Raw genomic sequence first — 16630 nt, forward strand, 5'->3', positions numbered from 1 at the left:
ACTCTGCCACTTGAGCCACAGCATCACTTCCAACTTTTTCTGAGTATGCGGTAGAGAGGAATCGATCCCAGGGCTTTGTGCATGCTAGGCAAGCACTCTACCACTAGGCCACACTTCCAGCCCTTATTTGTTTATTGTTAACCAGGGCTTGGATTTGTACTCACTTGGCTTGTCTGGTTAACTCTTCAGTTTCACTTCCAGCCCACCTTTTTGCTGGTTATCCAGAGATGGATTGTTGTAGAGTTTTCTGTTCAGACTTTGATTACAATTCTTCAGGTCTCCACCTGTTTTGGTAGCTAGCATTTATAGGCATGAGCCATCAGCACCCAACCTTATTTATTTATTTATTTGAAAAAGCAAATAGATATCAAATTGCTCTCTTGTACTGAGAGGCAGTTATGCATCCTCTCATACCTTGCATACCTGCAAGTTTCATTACAACATGTCTGATATACAATATGTTTTAGAAATAATCTTCAAAAGAACTTGAGAAACTGAATTTGGCAGATAATCCAATTCAGTGTCAATAGCAATTTGCACTACTTGGCCATTGCTCTTGAAAACTATTTTTAAATCTCTTTGTCCTTCTGAATAAAGATGCTGCTGTGTGATGTGCCTCCAAATTGAGGTTTTGTGGAAAGAATTAGGGGACATTTTAAGGGAGATGACTTGTAATGTTATCCTCTGTAATCTGGTAGGTTTTTTTTTTTTTTTTTTTGGCCAGACCTGGGCTTGCGCTCCGGGCCTGAGCACTATCCTTGGACTTTCTCAAGGCTAGAGCTCTACCACTTGAGCCTCAGCACCAGTTCCAGCTTTTTTTTCTATGTATGTGGTACCGAGGAATTGAACCTGGGTCTTCATGCATGCTAGGCAAGCACTCTACCACTAGGCCAAACTCCCAGCCCTGGTAGTTTTTTTTTTTTTTTTTAATTTATCTTTTTTTTCGTCATCTGTGTGGCTTGAACTCTGAGCCTGGGCACTGTCTCTGTGCTCTTCAGCTCAAGGCTAACACTCTACCACTTGAACTACAGTGCTGCTTCCTCTGGTAGGATTTGTAGACTGAAGTTTAATTGATATTTGATGATCATGTATTTATATTTGTTATTTATCATAAAACACAGACATATGCACACATATTGGGCAGTATTGGGATTAAACTAAGAGCCTTGCACTCGCTAAGCAAGCTTTCTACCACATGAACCATGAATTTTAGATTTGCAGACAGAATCTCCTGCTTTTTCCTAGACTGATTGCAAAAGCATCTTCTTACCTATGCCTTTTTAGTAGCTGGGACTGCAGGTGTGTGCCACCATATCTGTAGAAATATTTGTAGAAATATTTCAAGAAAACAATCATATTCTTGCCAGGAATGACATAATCTTCTAGCGGGAAGGGATAGACTTTGAATAATTCATTTCTGTATAATAAGATGTTATGCTTCTCTCTAGGGCTTCCAGATTGAGCAAATAAAATAGTCTCTCTAGTTGAATTTGAGTAAAAATTTCTAAAACATATGAGTACTTAAAATGAAAAGGTATTCAGTATGTATCTGAAGTTCAAATGTAAGTAGAGCCTGTGGATCTTGTGATAGCCAGTCCAATCTCTCTCTCTCTGTCTCTCTCTCTGTGTCTGTCTGTCTGTCTGTCTCTCTCTCTCTCTCACACACACACACACACACATACCACTTCCTGTGCATCTTGTGCTAGCCAATCCAATCTCTGTCTCTCTGCTCTCTGTCTGTCTCTCTTGCCCTCCCCCTGCCTCTCTCTCTCTCTCTCACACACACACACCCCATAACCCCAGTGCAATAATGAGTCAAACTTAGCAGAGCTATAGATGCTTTCTGTGCCTACTGGGAAAAACAAAAGGACACACAGATATATTCACTAGAAATCACTGATAATCATCTGGGTGCCAGCGGCTCAAATCTGTGATCTTATCTACTTGTAGGGCTGAGGTTCAGAGGATTCAGGTTTAAAGCCAGTCCAGCCAGAAAAGTCCACAAGACTCCATCTCCCAAAAAAACCCCAGCAAAAAGCAGAGCAGGAGATATAGCTCAAGTGTTAAGAGCACCAGCTGAGCAAGCAAGCTCAGCAAGCAAGCAGCAGGGAAGCCTTGAATTCAGGTCTGGTGCTACAAAAAAGAAAAAAAAGAAGGAAGAAAGAACTTCTTATGATTATTTGAATACATACTTTCTGTACCTGAAAAAGTAGATTATTTCTAGATCATCTTCTTAAACCTACACTGTGGCTCTAAACATAAGAAGAAGTACTTTAGAGTGATAAATTAGAAGTTAATTTCCAAAAGCAAAATGGAATGAAAAACTACTCAGGAACGGCTGACCAGAAGAAATCAGTGCCTTTCTTTTCTCTCTTCATCCCAGATCTGAATATGAAGGAAAGTTGCCTAAAGACTCTGGAATGGAAAAAGAACCTTCCTAGACCTCTGGATACTGAGTTCCGTAGAAGTTACCAAATTCCGATTAAAATTCCAGAGCTGCAGGATTATAATTTCCGGTATGGATGCTACTCAAGCGTGCCAATTGCTTCTCAGGGTCTAGGTAAGCTCACCTCCAGTTATTAAAACAATGTCATAGGTCCTGTTGATAGGGGTCAAGACTTGCCACCCATTGCACTCAGAAGCTAATAGTGTGGCTCCAACTTTCAGAAAGGAAGAGTTTTATTGTCATCAACCTGGAAGGGGGTCAGGGCACAGCTCATATCTGTCTCTCCAAATGGCTTATAGCAAAGGAACTGAAGTTGCCTGAGTCACGGGCATTAGAGGGCTGGTTGGTGGTACTTGGTAGAGTAGTTTATAGCAGGTACATAGGTTCAGGTGTATATTGTGTCTTGTGCTTGCGATGGAGCAATTTGCAGTCTGTTACTGAGTCTGCACTGTAACTGTTGGCAGGTTTCTGGCTTCTGGAGGTTACCCTCCAGTTTCTATTTTTCATTCACTCTTCTGAGTCTTGGATCCTTGAGAAACAAGATATATAATGTTTGTTTTTGTTGTTGTTTTATGAAACAAGGCAGTTGCTGGCTAATGACTCAGTTTTACTGTCTCCTTGCTCCAAGATTCTCCATAGGACAAAGTGTGTGTGTGTGTGTGTGTGTGTGTGTGTGAGAGAGAGAGAGAGAGAGAGAGAGAGAGAGAGAGAGAGAGAGAGAGAGAGAGAGAGAGAGAGAGACAGAGACAGAGAGAGACAGAGAGAGACAGACAGACAGAACGACAGAAAGACAGAAAGACAGAGACAGAGAGATAGAGACAAAGACAGAGAGGGAGAGGGAGAAAGAGAGACAGAGACACACAGAATGTCATCCTGGGACTGTTCTTTCCAAGATTCTTGAGCTCATTGGAAGGTCTTTTAGTATACCAAGCCAAGAATGTCTACATATTCCACGTGAAAAAGAAGCTTCCCCAATGGCTGTTGCGTATTGCGAGGTGGTGGTTAAATGTTACCGTTTTAACCCATTGACCTGTGTAACAGTAGACTTAGGGAGGATTTCTTCCCTGAGACCTGATGATCATATTCAACCTCCGATCATGGCTGTCCAACTCTCCAGCCCCAGCAGAGATGGCCAGAAGCTCCTAGAGGCCCAGCATACCACCTTGTCATGACAGGGATGTTTAATAGGGCACCTAGATATTACAAATGCAGAGTCAACACCAAAACAGGCTCAGGGATGTCCGGGTTGTGTTCAAGCAAGAAGGAAAGATTTTCTTTTTTCCTCAGTCATCTGACTCTCTTTGTCTCTCAGTCCCTAGTGTGCTACACAGCTGTATTAAAAATCAAGAACGTATAAAGAAACAGACAGCCTACCAGAGTGACTATGGGAAACCCTACCTGGACTTCCTGATGATTTTAAACTCTTTTTCTCCCTCTCAAGTCAGTGAGTACCTGAAGACTGTCTCTGAGAAAGGTAAGATGGGGGAATTGAATTGCCATTTCAAGCTTTATCATGAAACAGTGCTTTATGAAAGGAGTATTGGTTTTCATAGCTAACATTTTAAATGGAGGCGAGTGTCTACACAGGAGAGATACATTTTCTCTTTTTTATTGTATCTCCCATTTGTTTATTTTTCATAGATAAATCATAAAATAGGTGAACTAGCACTAGGCATGTAGATAAAAACATAGATGATACACATACACACATGTATGTATGTACATAGGTGCTGCTTATGTAAATGATTTTTTGGAAGGATATCCAAAATACTGATTGGATATCTGAAAGACAAGGGATGGATGACGGTTTTCTTTTTCAAATTTGTACCTTATCCAGGATTCACTCATTGAAATAAACAACCCATCTTTCTAAATAGTATACATCCTGTGCTCAATTCTTTTATTATAATTATTAATTATTATTATTTTATTTATTTTATTTTATTATATAGAGAGGTTACAGTTACATTCATCAGGTAGTGGGTACATTACTTCTCAAACATTGAAACCCTTCTCATGTTTTTGTCCCCCTTTACTTCCCCTTCCCCTCCCAATCATCTTGTTTTTCACCATTTCCCTTCCCTATTTCAAATAAGCAAACATGTATATATAATATACCAGGTAACAAAGTCAGATACAGTAACCAAATGATATTAACCAAAGGGGGAAAAAAGAGAAAAGAAACAACTGCATGTAGTACATTGAGAACAACTATCACAAAAATAAGCCTCTTGTTTCCATATCCTAGAGTCTCATCCTACATGACCTTATGTACATAGGTTTTGAGCTATTGCGATCCTCTTCTAGGAATCCTCTTCTAGGAAAGTCTTAGAGGTGCACTAATTATTATAAATGAGAGAAACCATGGAGCCTTTGTTCTTTTGGGTCTGGCTTACTTCACTTAATATGACATTTTCCAAGTCTTTCCATTTCTTTACGAACGGGTGATGTCATTCTGATGACAGCATAAAATTCCATTGTGTATAAGTACCATATCTTCTTGACCCATTCATGTACTGAGGGGCATCTGGGTTAATTCCATATCTTAGCTATGGTAAATGATGCTGCAGTGCACATAATTGTCCTAATAAATTTAGTATGTCTTTGTTTCTGGACATTTGGGTAAATGCCAAGAAGTGGGATTGCTGGGTCATAAGGGAGCTCTATGTTTAGTCCTTTGAGGAATCACTTTCCCAGTAGTTTTCTCTTCTGGCCACATCCCCACCAGCATCTGTTGTTATCACATTTCTTGATAATGGCCATTCTAACTGGAGTAAGGTGGAATCTCAAAGTTGTTTTGATTTGCATTTCTTATTTGGCCAGAGATGCTGAGCATTTCTTCATGTGTCTATAGGCCATTCTTATTTCCTCTTCAGAGAAGTCTAGACCTCTTTATACCTTGAGCCCACCTTTAAATAGGATGGTTGTTTCTGTGAGGATTTGTTTTTGTTTTTTTCGCTTTGTTTTACCAGTCATGGGACTTGAACTCAGGGACTGAGCACTATCGTTGGACTTTTCTCAAAGCTAGAACTCTACCACTTAATCCACAACACCACTTCCAGCTTTTTTCTATGTATGTGGTACCGAGGAATCAAAACCAGGTCTTCATGTATGCTAGGCGAGCACTCGTACCACTAGGTCAAACTCCTGGCCCCTGAGGATTTGTTTTTGAGAGATTCAATTTTTTGAGATGTAGGTATATTTTAAATATGAGGCCCCTGTCTGTTGCATGGCTAGTGTAGATCTTCTCCCACTCTGTGAGCTTTCTGTTTAGCTTGCTAGCTATGTCCTTTGGCATACAGAGGCTCTGCAGGTTAATGAAGTCCATTTGTCCAAACTTGCTTTAATTTGTTGTGTTTCTAGGTTTTTATTAAGAAAGTTTAAACTTGTCCCAAGGAGACCTAGTGTATCTCCTGTTCCTTCTTGTAAAGTTTTCAGTGTATCCGCGTTTACCTCAAGGTCTTTGATCCATTTGGAATTAATTGTGGTGCAGGGTGACATATAAGGACCCAACTTTAGTTTAGAGATGCATTTTCTTTTCTTTTTTTTTTTTTTTTTTTTTTTTTTTTTTTGCCAGTCCTGGGCTTGAGCTCAGGGCCTGAGCACTGTCCTTGGACTTTCTCAAGGCTAGAGCTCTACCACTTGAGCCTCAGCACCACTTCCGGTTTTTTTCTATATATGTGGTACCGAGGAATCGAACCCGGGTCTTCATGCATGCTAGGCAAGCACTTTAACCACTAGGCCAAACTCCCGGCCCCGAGATGCATTTTCTTAAGAGAAGATTCTACAATCTTGTGCAACCCTCAATTCAATGGAAAACAAATTTCTGTAAAGAGGCCCTGGAGACTTTAGTCTCACTTATTAAAAAAGGAGACATAGAGCTTTTCTGATATCATTTTACCTGCAGTTTAATTGTTCCATGGTGACTTTTCTTTTGCTTACAGCTAACTGGTTTGTAGTAGCTCAGGTGTTTTTTATTTGTTTGGTTTTTGTTTTTAAGTTCTGTTGACTTTGCTTCCTGCTTGGTGGCATTTCTTTGGGATAGGATGTTTAAGGCCTATGAACACCTCTTTAGTCCACACCTAAAAAGAGAACAGATGCTGTTCTCAGAATACCACTGATTTATTTATAGAGCAAGGATTTATCCCATTTCGGGACTGAGTGCCAGGGATGGATTTAGAAGCAGCTCAGGGATCAGTCTAATGGAGAGTGTATAAAATGTCAACCCAGGAACAAAGGATGTTGAGAAGAGGAAGCAAATTCTTTTAGCTGCCTGTCGGCTCCCTTTGGGTGGGGGAGTGGGTAGATGGCACATCCCCTCATTCCTCATGTTTGAGCACATATCCCAGTGAATATGTGAAGTTTGTCCATTAGAAACTCTGTAAACTTAAAATAGGAAATAGAAACAAACTTATGAAGATTCTAATTTTTTTAACTGGGTCCAACACATCTCTTGTATTCTACGTTATACTCAAGTCAATGTGGAGTCTGCAACTCTTTCGTGCCCTGGGATTAGGTTTTAGTACTAGACTTTCCCCAAGGTTCAGCAGCCCTCCAGCTGCCATATGTCCCACCTGACATTCTCTGGTTCCCAGTTACTGTTCTGTGCCTCTCCCTTTGCCAGTGAGAGATCTGGTTCCTCTGAAGTCTTCATGGGAATCCTTTTTATCTTGGCGTCTCCAGCTTTAAACAAAGGTAAAGCCTTAGTGTAGATGAGAGTAGAAAGGAAGAGAGAAAGAGAAAGAGAGCGCGAGAGCGCTAGCTTAAGGATCTGTTTTCCATCCTTAGAAGTATTTGAATGTGTTGGGCTTTGAGGAAATCCAGGAAGCAGGTGTTTGGCTTCATTCAGAGGCAGAAGTGTTTATTTCCTGTTGGGAGCCTCATCTCTCTCAACAGATGTTTCTGGGCTAGTTTGTCACTTCTGAAAGAAACCAAGAATCTTCTGGAGGTCTGCTTATCTCATCCTCCCAGAAGACAGAGTGGAAGGTCAGTAGAAAGCCCAGGCTGCCTTCCTGCCCTTTCCCAGCTTTGGTGCAGATATGTAACACCATTCTCTGCATTTTATAAAAAAATCTCTCTTCTACTAACAGCCACGTGTTGGACTCATTTCTGTCTTCCCCAAGCAGAGGACTAGCCACACTAGTCTAGGGACTGGGTACACTGCACCTAGTCCCCACTTCCGTCTGTGTTGGCCCCTTGTTCTCTCAATGTCTATGTCAAGTGCAAACTGAGACTCAGCTATCCCTAAGATGAAACTCAGTGGTGGTCCATTCTCAAGATAAGATATTTGCCCTAAGTGGAAAGTTGCTAGTAGCTTGGTTGCATAAGCTTACAGACATGACAAAGTTTATGCACTGGAAAATCCGTAGACCAACAGGACTGGTTAGGAGGGGTCTAATTAACAAGGTGAAGAATGGACCTCAATAAAATAAGAAAATGGGTAGAAGCTATATACATACACCAGAAAGCACGTACCCAGAAAAGCTTCCCTGCCGCAGATGAGCAGTGGGAAGGGTGGTGAGAGGGGTGGGAGGATTGGAGACAGGCTAAAGCCTGCTTCTAAAATTCAACCAACCTTAAGAGGGGAAGTACCTAAGAAGTTAATATAACTTAGGTGACTTCTGAGAGAGAATATTAGCCATCCAATGAGGAAGTGGGGGAAGAGACCTTGCACACTAGGGATAAGTTGCTTGTGATAGGTAATAGCCTAGAGTGTGCCTGTCCTTCTCATACCTGGTCTTGAAGGATCAAGGTACACTTTTGTTGTACTTCTTGTCTCTGAGTCCGTCCTTTAAGCTTAGACTGGTAAGTGGGTTTCTCACACTGGTGTTTCCTTGGCATGATCTAATGGCTTCTGCTCAACTTGGCATTCACATTCTTGAAGAGACCAGGGCAAGCAGATCTTTTAGGTGAACAGTCTATGCAGCCATCCAGGTTTTCCTTCTTAGATGGATGAGAAATGACCAATTACTAACAGGATCATTTTAGGAACAGTTGGGTTTTGTTTCTTTTTGCTTTTCTGGCCCTCTAAGGGTAGTATTGGCTTCAGTACCCATTGGCACAGGCCCAGAGCTTTGCTCTTCTGTGCTGCCTTGGGCTGATATAGGAGCTGCTTCCTGTAGCTTCCAGCTGCTTTGGAAGCTCTGCTTCAGAACAGCTCATTCACCAAAGAGGGCTGTGTGAGAGGCTGACAAGCAAGTGGGAGGTTCACATGGAGTGCTTCCACCCAAAGCCTCTTGTCATTTCCAGCATCAGTGATGACAGGAATGCTTTTTAGCTGTGAGCATCTCAGTAGTACTTTTGCTCTGAGGCTGAGCTGGTGGGTAGAGAATAAAAATCTGGCAGATGTCTCAGGTTGAACCATTATCAGCTCAGCTGAAATTATATGGCTGTATTATCCAGCACAGGTAGTAGGCCATGATGGAATAGGAGCCCAGAGCAGCAGGCTGGGGGAGACAGAGAGACAGACACAGACACCAAAAAAGAGGGAGAGAGGGAAAGACTGACACAGAGAGAGAGACAGAGAGACAGAGAGCACAACAGAGCAAGGAAAAAGGAAGGAGTGAGAGAGAAACTGATAAACTAAGAGAGAAAGGGAAAGAAGAAGAAGGAAGAGAGGCAGAGAGAGAGAGAGAGAGAGAAAGAGAGAGAGAGAGAGAGAGAGAGAGAGAGAGAGAGAGAGAGAGAGAGAGAGAGAGAGAGAGAGAGAGAGAGAGAGAAACAGGAGGAGGAATGAGCAGAGAGCCACTGAGGTGAAACTTTCATTGACTCTCTTGTTACCATTATTTTGTGCAAACTGAGCATGCTTATTCCCCAAATTCTGAAAGTCAAAATTTTTGGATTTCCAATAGGATCCTATAAGTGGAAAAAGCCAGACCTGACCTTATTGCTGGGTTAAAACCTAGGTATAAAAAATGCCTCCAAGTTATACTTACAAAGTATATAAGAAACATAGATGAGTTTCTTGTTTAGGCTTGGATTTCACTGCCCAAATATATCATTATATTTCTCAAATTCAAAACAAAAAAATCTGAATTTTTTGTGAATGAAAAAGAAGGGGCTGTTTAGCCTATATTGGGCCTTCTTAGCCATATGAAGGTTGACCAGATGTCCTTGATGGCCCATCTATTTTCAACATTGTTTTAAATTCTGATTTAGACCATCCAAAAGCATACTTTCTGGGCATCTGTTATCCTTTGTGTCATCTACCCACTTTCTTCCCACTCAAATGATAAAATTATCTGAAATCTGGTTTACTGAGAGATTTCTCTGCTCTGACTCCTTGTTTTCACCAGAGAATGGATGAGGGCCTTCTGTCAGCTTCCACGTTTTCATACAAAATTATAGGTTCTTTTTTTGCTTGTTTATTTTGTTTTCCAGTCTGGGGCTTGAACTTTGGGCCTGGATGCTATCCCTGAGCTCTTCAGTTCAAGGCTAGCGTTCTCCCAATTGAGCCACAGCACCACTTCACTGGTTCTAAAGAGCCACATGTGTAAAGAGTTTCCAGATATTTCAAAGAAGGGAGAGTCTCACAGGGTGAAAGTTTTAGCAAGGATTTAATTTAGTGTAGCAGGGTAAGGTAAGGAGAAACAAAATAAAAGAGAAACATTTTTTTGTTCCTCGTATAGGAAATGGGAGTTAGACCCAAAATAATGGATCATTTCTAAGTCCTTCTCCTCCTCCCCGGGGCCTTGCTTTCTGCAAGTCCTTTTTGCTCAAGAAAGTGTTTTGCCACTTGAGCCATGTCTCCAATTTCAGCTTTGTGCTTGTTAGACTCAAAACAGGATCATCAGCCTTCATTTCAAAGGAGAGGACAGACTTAAATAGTCCCTCTTATATTTCCTATTCTTTCTAACTTTGCATCCAAGAGTTAGGAGTCATCAAAAAAAAAAAAGCCTAACTGTGTTTCCTCAGTTTAGCTCCTGGTTTCAACTTCTGGATCTAGCTCTTTTATTATTTGTTTAAAATAATGTAATTTCCCTGTCATCTCATCTGCCCCACCTTGTATCCACTCCAAGACTCAGAAATTCTACTTCTTCGTTTCCATGAGAAAAAAAGAAAGATGTACAAAAGTACTTGTTCAAGAAGGTTTATAGCCATTTTATTATAAGCAGCCCCACACTAGGTATAGCTAAGGCTCCACTCACAGGAAATTTGATAAATAAACTGTGATAGATTAAAATCTTGCCAATAAAAAGAAACAAATTGTTGCTCTATGAAGCAAAACAAACTTTATAAAAACATTATGGAAGATGGTAAGCACAAAGAATAGCTATAATTTTCTCCAAACTACACAGGAAGCTGACATGTGAGGATCCCAGTTCAAAGCTAGCCTGGGAAGAAAAGTCTGTGAGACTCTTTTCTGTAATTAATCAGCAAAAAGCCAGAAGTTAAGCAGTGGCTCAGTAGTAGAGCATCAACCTTGAGGAAAAAATAAAACAAAAAAAGATTAGCTTCTGTAAGATTTCATGTCTTTGAAAGTCTGCAAGGGGTAAAGCTTAACTATGGAGTAGCTGTCTTGGGGTAGAAAGCACTAACTAGAAGACAACCAGGATCCCAGAAGATCTCAGAAGGATCTTCTGAGTTAATGAGAATGATTGCTCTATGTGGTCTCTACATGTGTAAATGTTAACTGATTAAAAAAAATGTATCAGTGCACTTGATTTTTTTTTCACAAGTACACCTCAGTTTGAAAATACTGGGGTTTGCCAGGTATTTAATCTCATACCCATAATTCTATCTACTTAAAGGGTAGAGATTGGTATAGTATGGTTCAAGGCCAGCTTAGATGAAACTGCTAGAAGATCTATCCAACCAACAGGTGAATTCATTGGTATGCTCCTGTCATCCTAGCTACTCAGGAAACATAAATAAGGGTTTTGCAGTCTAGATTCATCTGGGCAAAAAAAAAAAAAGATCCTATCTCAAAAGTAATTAGAACTCTAAAGGCTCAAACTGTAAGCATTTGGCTTGCAAGTATAAAGCTGATTTCAAGCTCCAGGTCCACAAAAAAGAAAAAGAAAAAATACTGGGGTCTCCCAAAGCCTGATGATTCACAACCATAATCCCAGCTAGTCTAGAAGCAAAAATCAGAAGATTGTGGTCTAAGCTTGGCTGGACAACAGCACAAAACTTTATCTGATTAACTGAAAAGCAGAGAACTAGAGCATGGTTCAAGTAAGAGAGCACTCATCTAGCAAGCTCAAGGCCTGAAAGCTAACCTCAGTAAAACAGGATACACACCACACACACACACACACACACACACACAGAGATATCATAGATATATACATATATGTCTGTATGTATATATTTGGATATGTATACACATATATATATATAAACATATACATATATATAACTCTCTATATGGAGATATTTCTCTCTATAAATATATATACATACATATATATATATATATATATGTAATTAGGAGACTGAGGTTGGACAGACATCATAGTTTTAGGACAAAAAGAGTACATTGTACTATTTGATGTGTCTGCTATCCTAGCTATGGGAAGAAGTATAGAATAGGAGTATAGTGGCTCAGAAATGGGCCCAGACAAAAAGCAAGACCCTGTCTCAAAATAACCAGTGAAAAAAAGGGATGGAGGCATAGATCAGTGGTAAATGACCTGCCTATCACCTAGGAATAAAGGACAAGGTTATGATACATTAAATATCTTTGGTGGTCTGGGCAAATGTCAGTGCATCACACCTAATCTACTCAAAGAATTATGCAAGGTAAGTGCTATGGTCTCTACCCAAAGAAGAACAAATTAGGAACCGTGGAGGTTAAATGCCTTTAACAGAAGCTTTGGTTTCCTTGGTGCTAAAAGCAACTCATATTCTTTCCCTGCTGTGAATACTAAGGTCACTCATCTTAAGAATTATATACTCACACACAGTATTCACAGATTCATTTGACTTCTTACCCAATGTGAAAATAAGTGCTCTTGATAGATAGTTCACCATCTCCATAATTTTCCCTATTTAGCATTTAATATTCAACATGGAATATTTCTCTTTTTTTTCTCCTTATGCTTCTCAGACAGACAAATTCTTAGTCAATTTCTTCGTTCACACTCTTACACTGGACAGAAAAAACATGGAAAGACGAGCACCAACCTAGCAAAGAAAACCAGCAAATCCACGGAATCTCCAAAACCTGTCTAGTTGTCTTCCCAATCATAAAGGAAAAATAGGACACCAATTGCTTTAGATTTCATTTTGCTTTAGTTTTGCATACAAGATAAAATTATTCTCTACATATCACTTTAGCTGTATGTGAGAAGTTTTCAAATAATGTCTTTTCTTTTTCCTTTTCTCTTTTCTTTTGTGGCTACAATTTTCTTTCCTCTTTAAACAGAAAGTTCTATAAGAGAATTCTTATTTTCCCACTGATTATAATATAAAGAAAAGTTTTCATGATTGATTTATGCTTTTTGAGTGAAGTTAAAAAAATCCACATTGAGTCAAAGTTATCTTTAATGTTATGAGATATATGACAAACTGGTATGTTCACATGTATATTAGAGAAAAAGTGCTTATTTTACTTTTCAAATTCTTCATATCTTTCTGCAATTGTGTTTGAACTGTCTAATTTTGAAAGAAGAATATTAAATATCCTCCAATAAATTTATTTTGTGCTTGAACCTAATTAGAGCCCTGTGTTTTCATTTGACTTCCTAGCTCAAGGCAGGCTGACATTCTACCACTTTGGGCGTTTTGCTAGTTAATTGGAGAGAAGGGTCTCACCGACTTTTGTGCACACGCTCACTTTGAACTGTGTCCCTCCTTCCTCAGCTTCCTGAGTAGCTAGGATTGCAGACATGAGCCACTGTTGCCTAGCATAATAAATGTGATTTTAATTTCTCCTTGTATTTGTGATAAATATATACACACATATATATCAGATACACACCTACACTTGAGATATATGTGTGTGTGTGTGTGTGTGTGTTTGTGTGTGTGTGTGTGTGTGTGTGTTTCTTTTTGTTAGTCCCAGGCTTGACCTCAGAGCCTGAGCACTGGGCTTTCTCAAGGCTAGATCTCTACCACTTGAGCCACAGCGCCACTTCCAGCTTTTTCTATGTATGTGGTACCGAGGAATTGAACCCAGGTCTTGATGCATGCTAGGCAAGCATGTTACCACTAGGCTACACTCCCTGCCCTTGATGAATATTTTCCTTATAATGTATTATTCTTCTTTGGGTTAGCTAATGCTCTTTGTGCTGGATTGCATTTTAATTCCCATTAATGTTCTCATGGTTGGTTTTGTTTTTCTCTTTGCATTTGCCACCTCCCCCAGCATTACTGTTTAACTTCCAGCCTCTTTTTGTAACGTTCACTCAGTGCCTGCCTTATGCTTAGGTTTTAAATTGACATGGTAGGCCAGGAATATGGTCTAGTGGTAGAGTGCTTGCCCAGCATGCAGGAAGCCATAGGTTTGATTCCTTGGTACCACACACACAGAAAAGGCTGAGAGAGGTGCTGTGGCTCAAATGGTAGAGTACTAGCCTTGAGAAAGGTCAAGGACAGTGTCCAGGGCCCTGAGTTCAAGCCCCAGGACAGGCAAAAAACTAAAATAAAATGAATATGATAACTTTGATCTTTTAGCAGAAGGATTTATAGACAGTCCACAGTGATTGTGATGATGGTTATACTTGCTTTAATACTTTTTATGCCATTATTACAATTGCTATTTGCTAGTCTTTGTAATTGAAATAAACATATTCAGCAAACAAATGACATTTAGGAAAAGAGGCTATTCATGCTCAGCTTATTAACAGCCACTTTTAATTCCCAAGACCCAACTCCTGGCCTTTACTTGCTTGGATGGATAAAATGATCATATAGCATTAATAGTATGTAATCATCTACTATGACAAACCCACAGCTAGTAGTATACTTAACAGTGAAAAGCTAAAGCCATTCACTCTAAAATCAGGAACGAGACAAGGATGCCCACTCTCGCCACTCCTCTTTAATATAGTATTAGAATTCCTAGCCAGTGCAATAAGGCAAGAAGCAAGCATAAAGGGGATCCAAGTAGGGAAAGAGGAAGTAGAACTATCCCTCTTTGCAGATGACAGGATTCTATATTTAAAGAATCCTATAGACTCTACTCCCAAGCTCCTTAAGCTGATTCAAAACTTTGGAAGGGTAGCAGGGTATAAAATTAACCCTCAAAAATCAACTGCCTTCCTCTACCCCAACAGTGAGAGGAATGAGGCAACAATCAGGAAAGCAATTCCTTTTGCAATAGCCTCAAAGAAAATAATGTACCTAGGAATTACCTTAACTAAGAATGTAAAGGACCTTTTTGATGAAAACTTTAAAACCCTGAAAAAGGAAATTAAAGAACTGAGCAAATGGAAAAACCTCCCATGCTCCTGGATTGGAAGAATCAATATCGTGAAAATGACAATCTTGCCAAGGGCTATCTACAAATTCAATGCAATACCCATCAATATCCCAATGTCATTCTTTAAAGAAATAGAAGAGGCAATCCAAAATTTCATATGGAATAATAAAAGACCCCGTATAGCAAAAACACTTCTTAGAAGAAAGAACAGCGCAGGAGGAATTTCAATACCAAACTTTAGTCTCTATTACAGAGCTATAATTATCAAAACAGCTTGGTACTGGCACAAGAACAGGCATAAGGACCAATGGAATAGAACTGAAGACCCAGATATTAAACCACAGAACTATGGCCACCTAATCTTTGACAAGGGAGCCAAAAAAATAGAATGGAAGAAAGATAGCCTCTTCAACAAGTGGTGCTGGCAGAACTGGTTAAGCACCTGCAGAAAACTAAAGTTGGATCCTTCTTTGTCACCCTGTACTAGAATTAACTCCAAATGGATCAAAGACCCTGGAGGTAAAAGCCAACACTCTGAAAACTTTACAAGAAGGAATAGGAGATACACTAGGCCTCCTTGGCACAGGTTGAAACTTTCTTAATAAGGACCAAGAATCACAACAAATCAGAGAAAGGCTGGATAAGTGGGACTGCATTAAACTGCAGAGCTTTTGTATGGCAAAGGACATAGCTAGTAAACTAATTAGGAAGCCTACAGAGTGGGAGAAGATCTTCACCAACCATACAACAAAGGCCTCATATCTAAAATATATCAACGGCTCAAAAAATTGAATCACTCCAAAACTAATCTCCAAAGTAACAACCATCCCATTAAAAGATGGGCCAAAGACTTAAAGAGAGTCTTCTCTGAAGAAGAAACAAAAATGGCCTTTAGACACATGAAGAAATGCTCAGCATCCCTGGTCATAAAAGAAATGCAAATCAAAACAACTCTAAGATTCCATCTCACTCCAGGATCAAGAAAACTAATAACAACAGGGGGCCGGGAGTTTGGCCTAGTGGTAGAGTGCTTGCCTAGCATGCACAAAGACCCGGGTTCGATTCCTCGGTACCACATACATAGAAAAAGAGCTAGAAATGGTGCTGAGGCTCAAGTGGTAGAGCTCTAACCTTGAGAAAGTCCAAGGACAATGCTCAAGCCCAGGACTGGCCAAAAAAAAAAAGAAAACTAATAACAACAGATGCTGGAGGGGATGTGGCCAGGAGGGATCACTACTACACTGTTGGGGGGAGTGCAAACTCGTTCAACCACTATGGAAAGCAGTGTGGCAGTGCCTCAAAAGACTAAACATAGAGCTCCCCTATGACCCAGCAATTCCACTACTTGGCATTTACCCAATCATCCAGAAACAAAGACATACGAAATCCACCAGCACAACAATGTTCATTGCAGCACTATTTAACATAGCAAAGATATGGAACCAACCCAGATGTCCCTCAATTGATGAGTGAATCAACAAGATGTGGTATTTGTACACAATGGAATTCTATGCTGCTGTCAGAATGACATTGCCCCATTTGTTAGGAAATGGAAAGACTTAGAAAAGATCATATTAAGTGAAGTAAGCCAGACTCAAAGGAACTTAGGCTCAATGGTTTCCCTCATTTGTCATAATCAGTAGAAACCTTGGGCTCTACTAGCAGAGATTTGCAATAGAGCAAAACCTTGATACAAAGGGCCATATAGTAGGACACTAAATGGAAGGATCTCTAGGATATAGAAACAAAAGCCATATAATGAATGATTGTTGTCCTTAATGTACTATGTTATCTCTCATCTCTTTTGCTGTCCCCTG

At 39.9% G+C, this 16630-nt stretch overlaps 1 protein-coding gene across 2 annotated transcripts in view; it reads left to right on the plus strand.

Moving 5' to 3' along the window:
• Nucleotides 1–13090, plus strand: part of Tex26 (testis expressed 26) — a 32174-nt gene extending 19084 nt beyond the window's left edge. For both annotated transcript variants that reach the window (XM_090341736.1, XM_090341738.1), the window contains exons 5-7: nt 2384–2560; nt 3759–3920; nt 12498–13090. In XM_090341736.1, coding sequence (XP_090197862.1) covers nt 2384–2560; nt 3759–3920; nt 12498–12622 — 464 coding nt within the window. In that variant the 3' untranslated portion in view covers nt 12623–13090. The remainder of the gene's footprint in view (nt 1–2383; nt 2561–3758; nt 3921–12497) is intronic.
• The last annotated feature ends 3540 nt before the right edge of the window (nt 13091–16630 follow it).

This window comes from Megascapheus bottae, chromosome 11, assembly GCF_031878675.1.
Source record: "Megascapheus bottae isolate mThoBot1 chromosome 11, mThoBot2.hap1, whole genome shotgun sequence".
Lineage (NCBI taxonomy): Eukaryota > Metazoa > Chordata > Mammalia > Rodentia > Geomyidae > Megascapheus > Megascapheus bottae.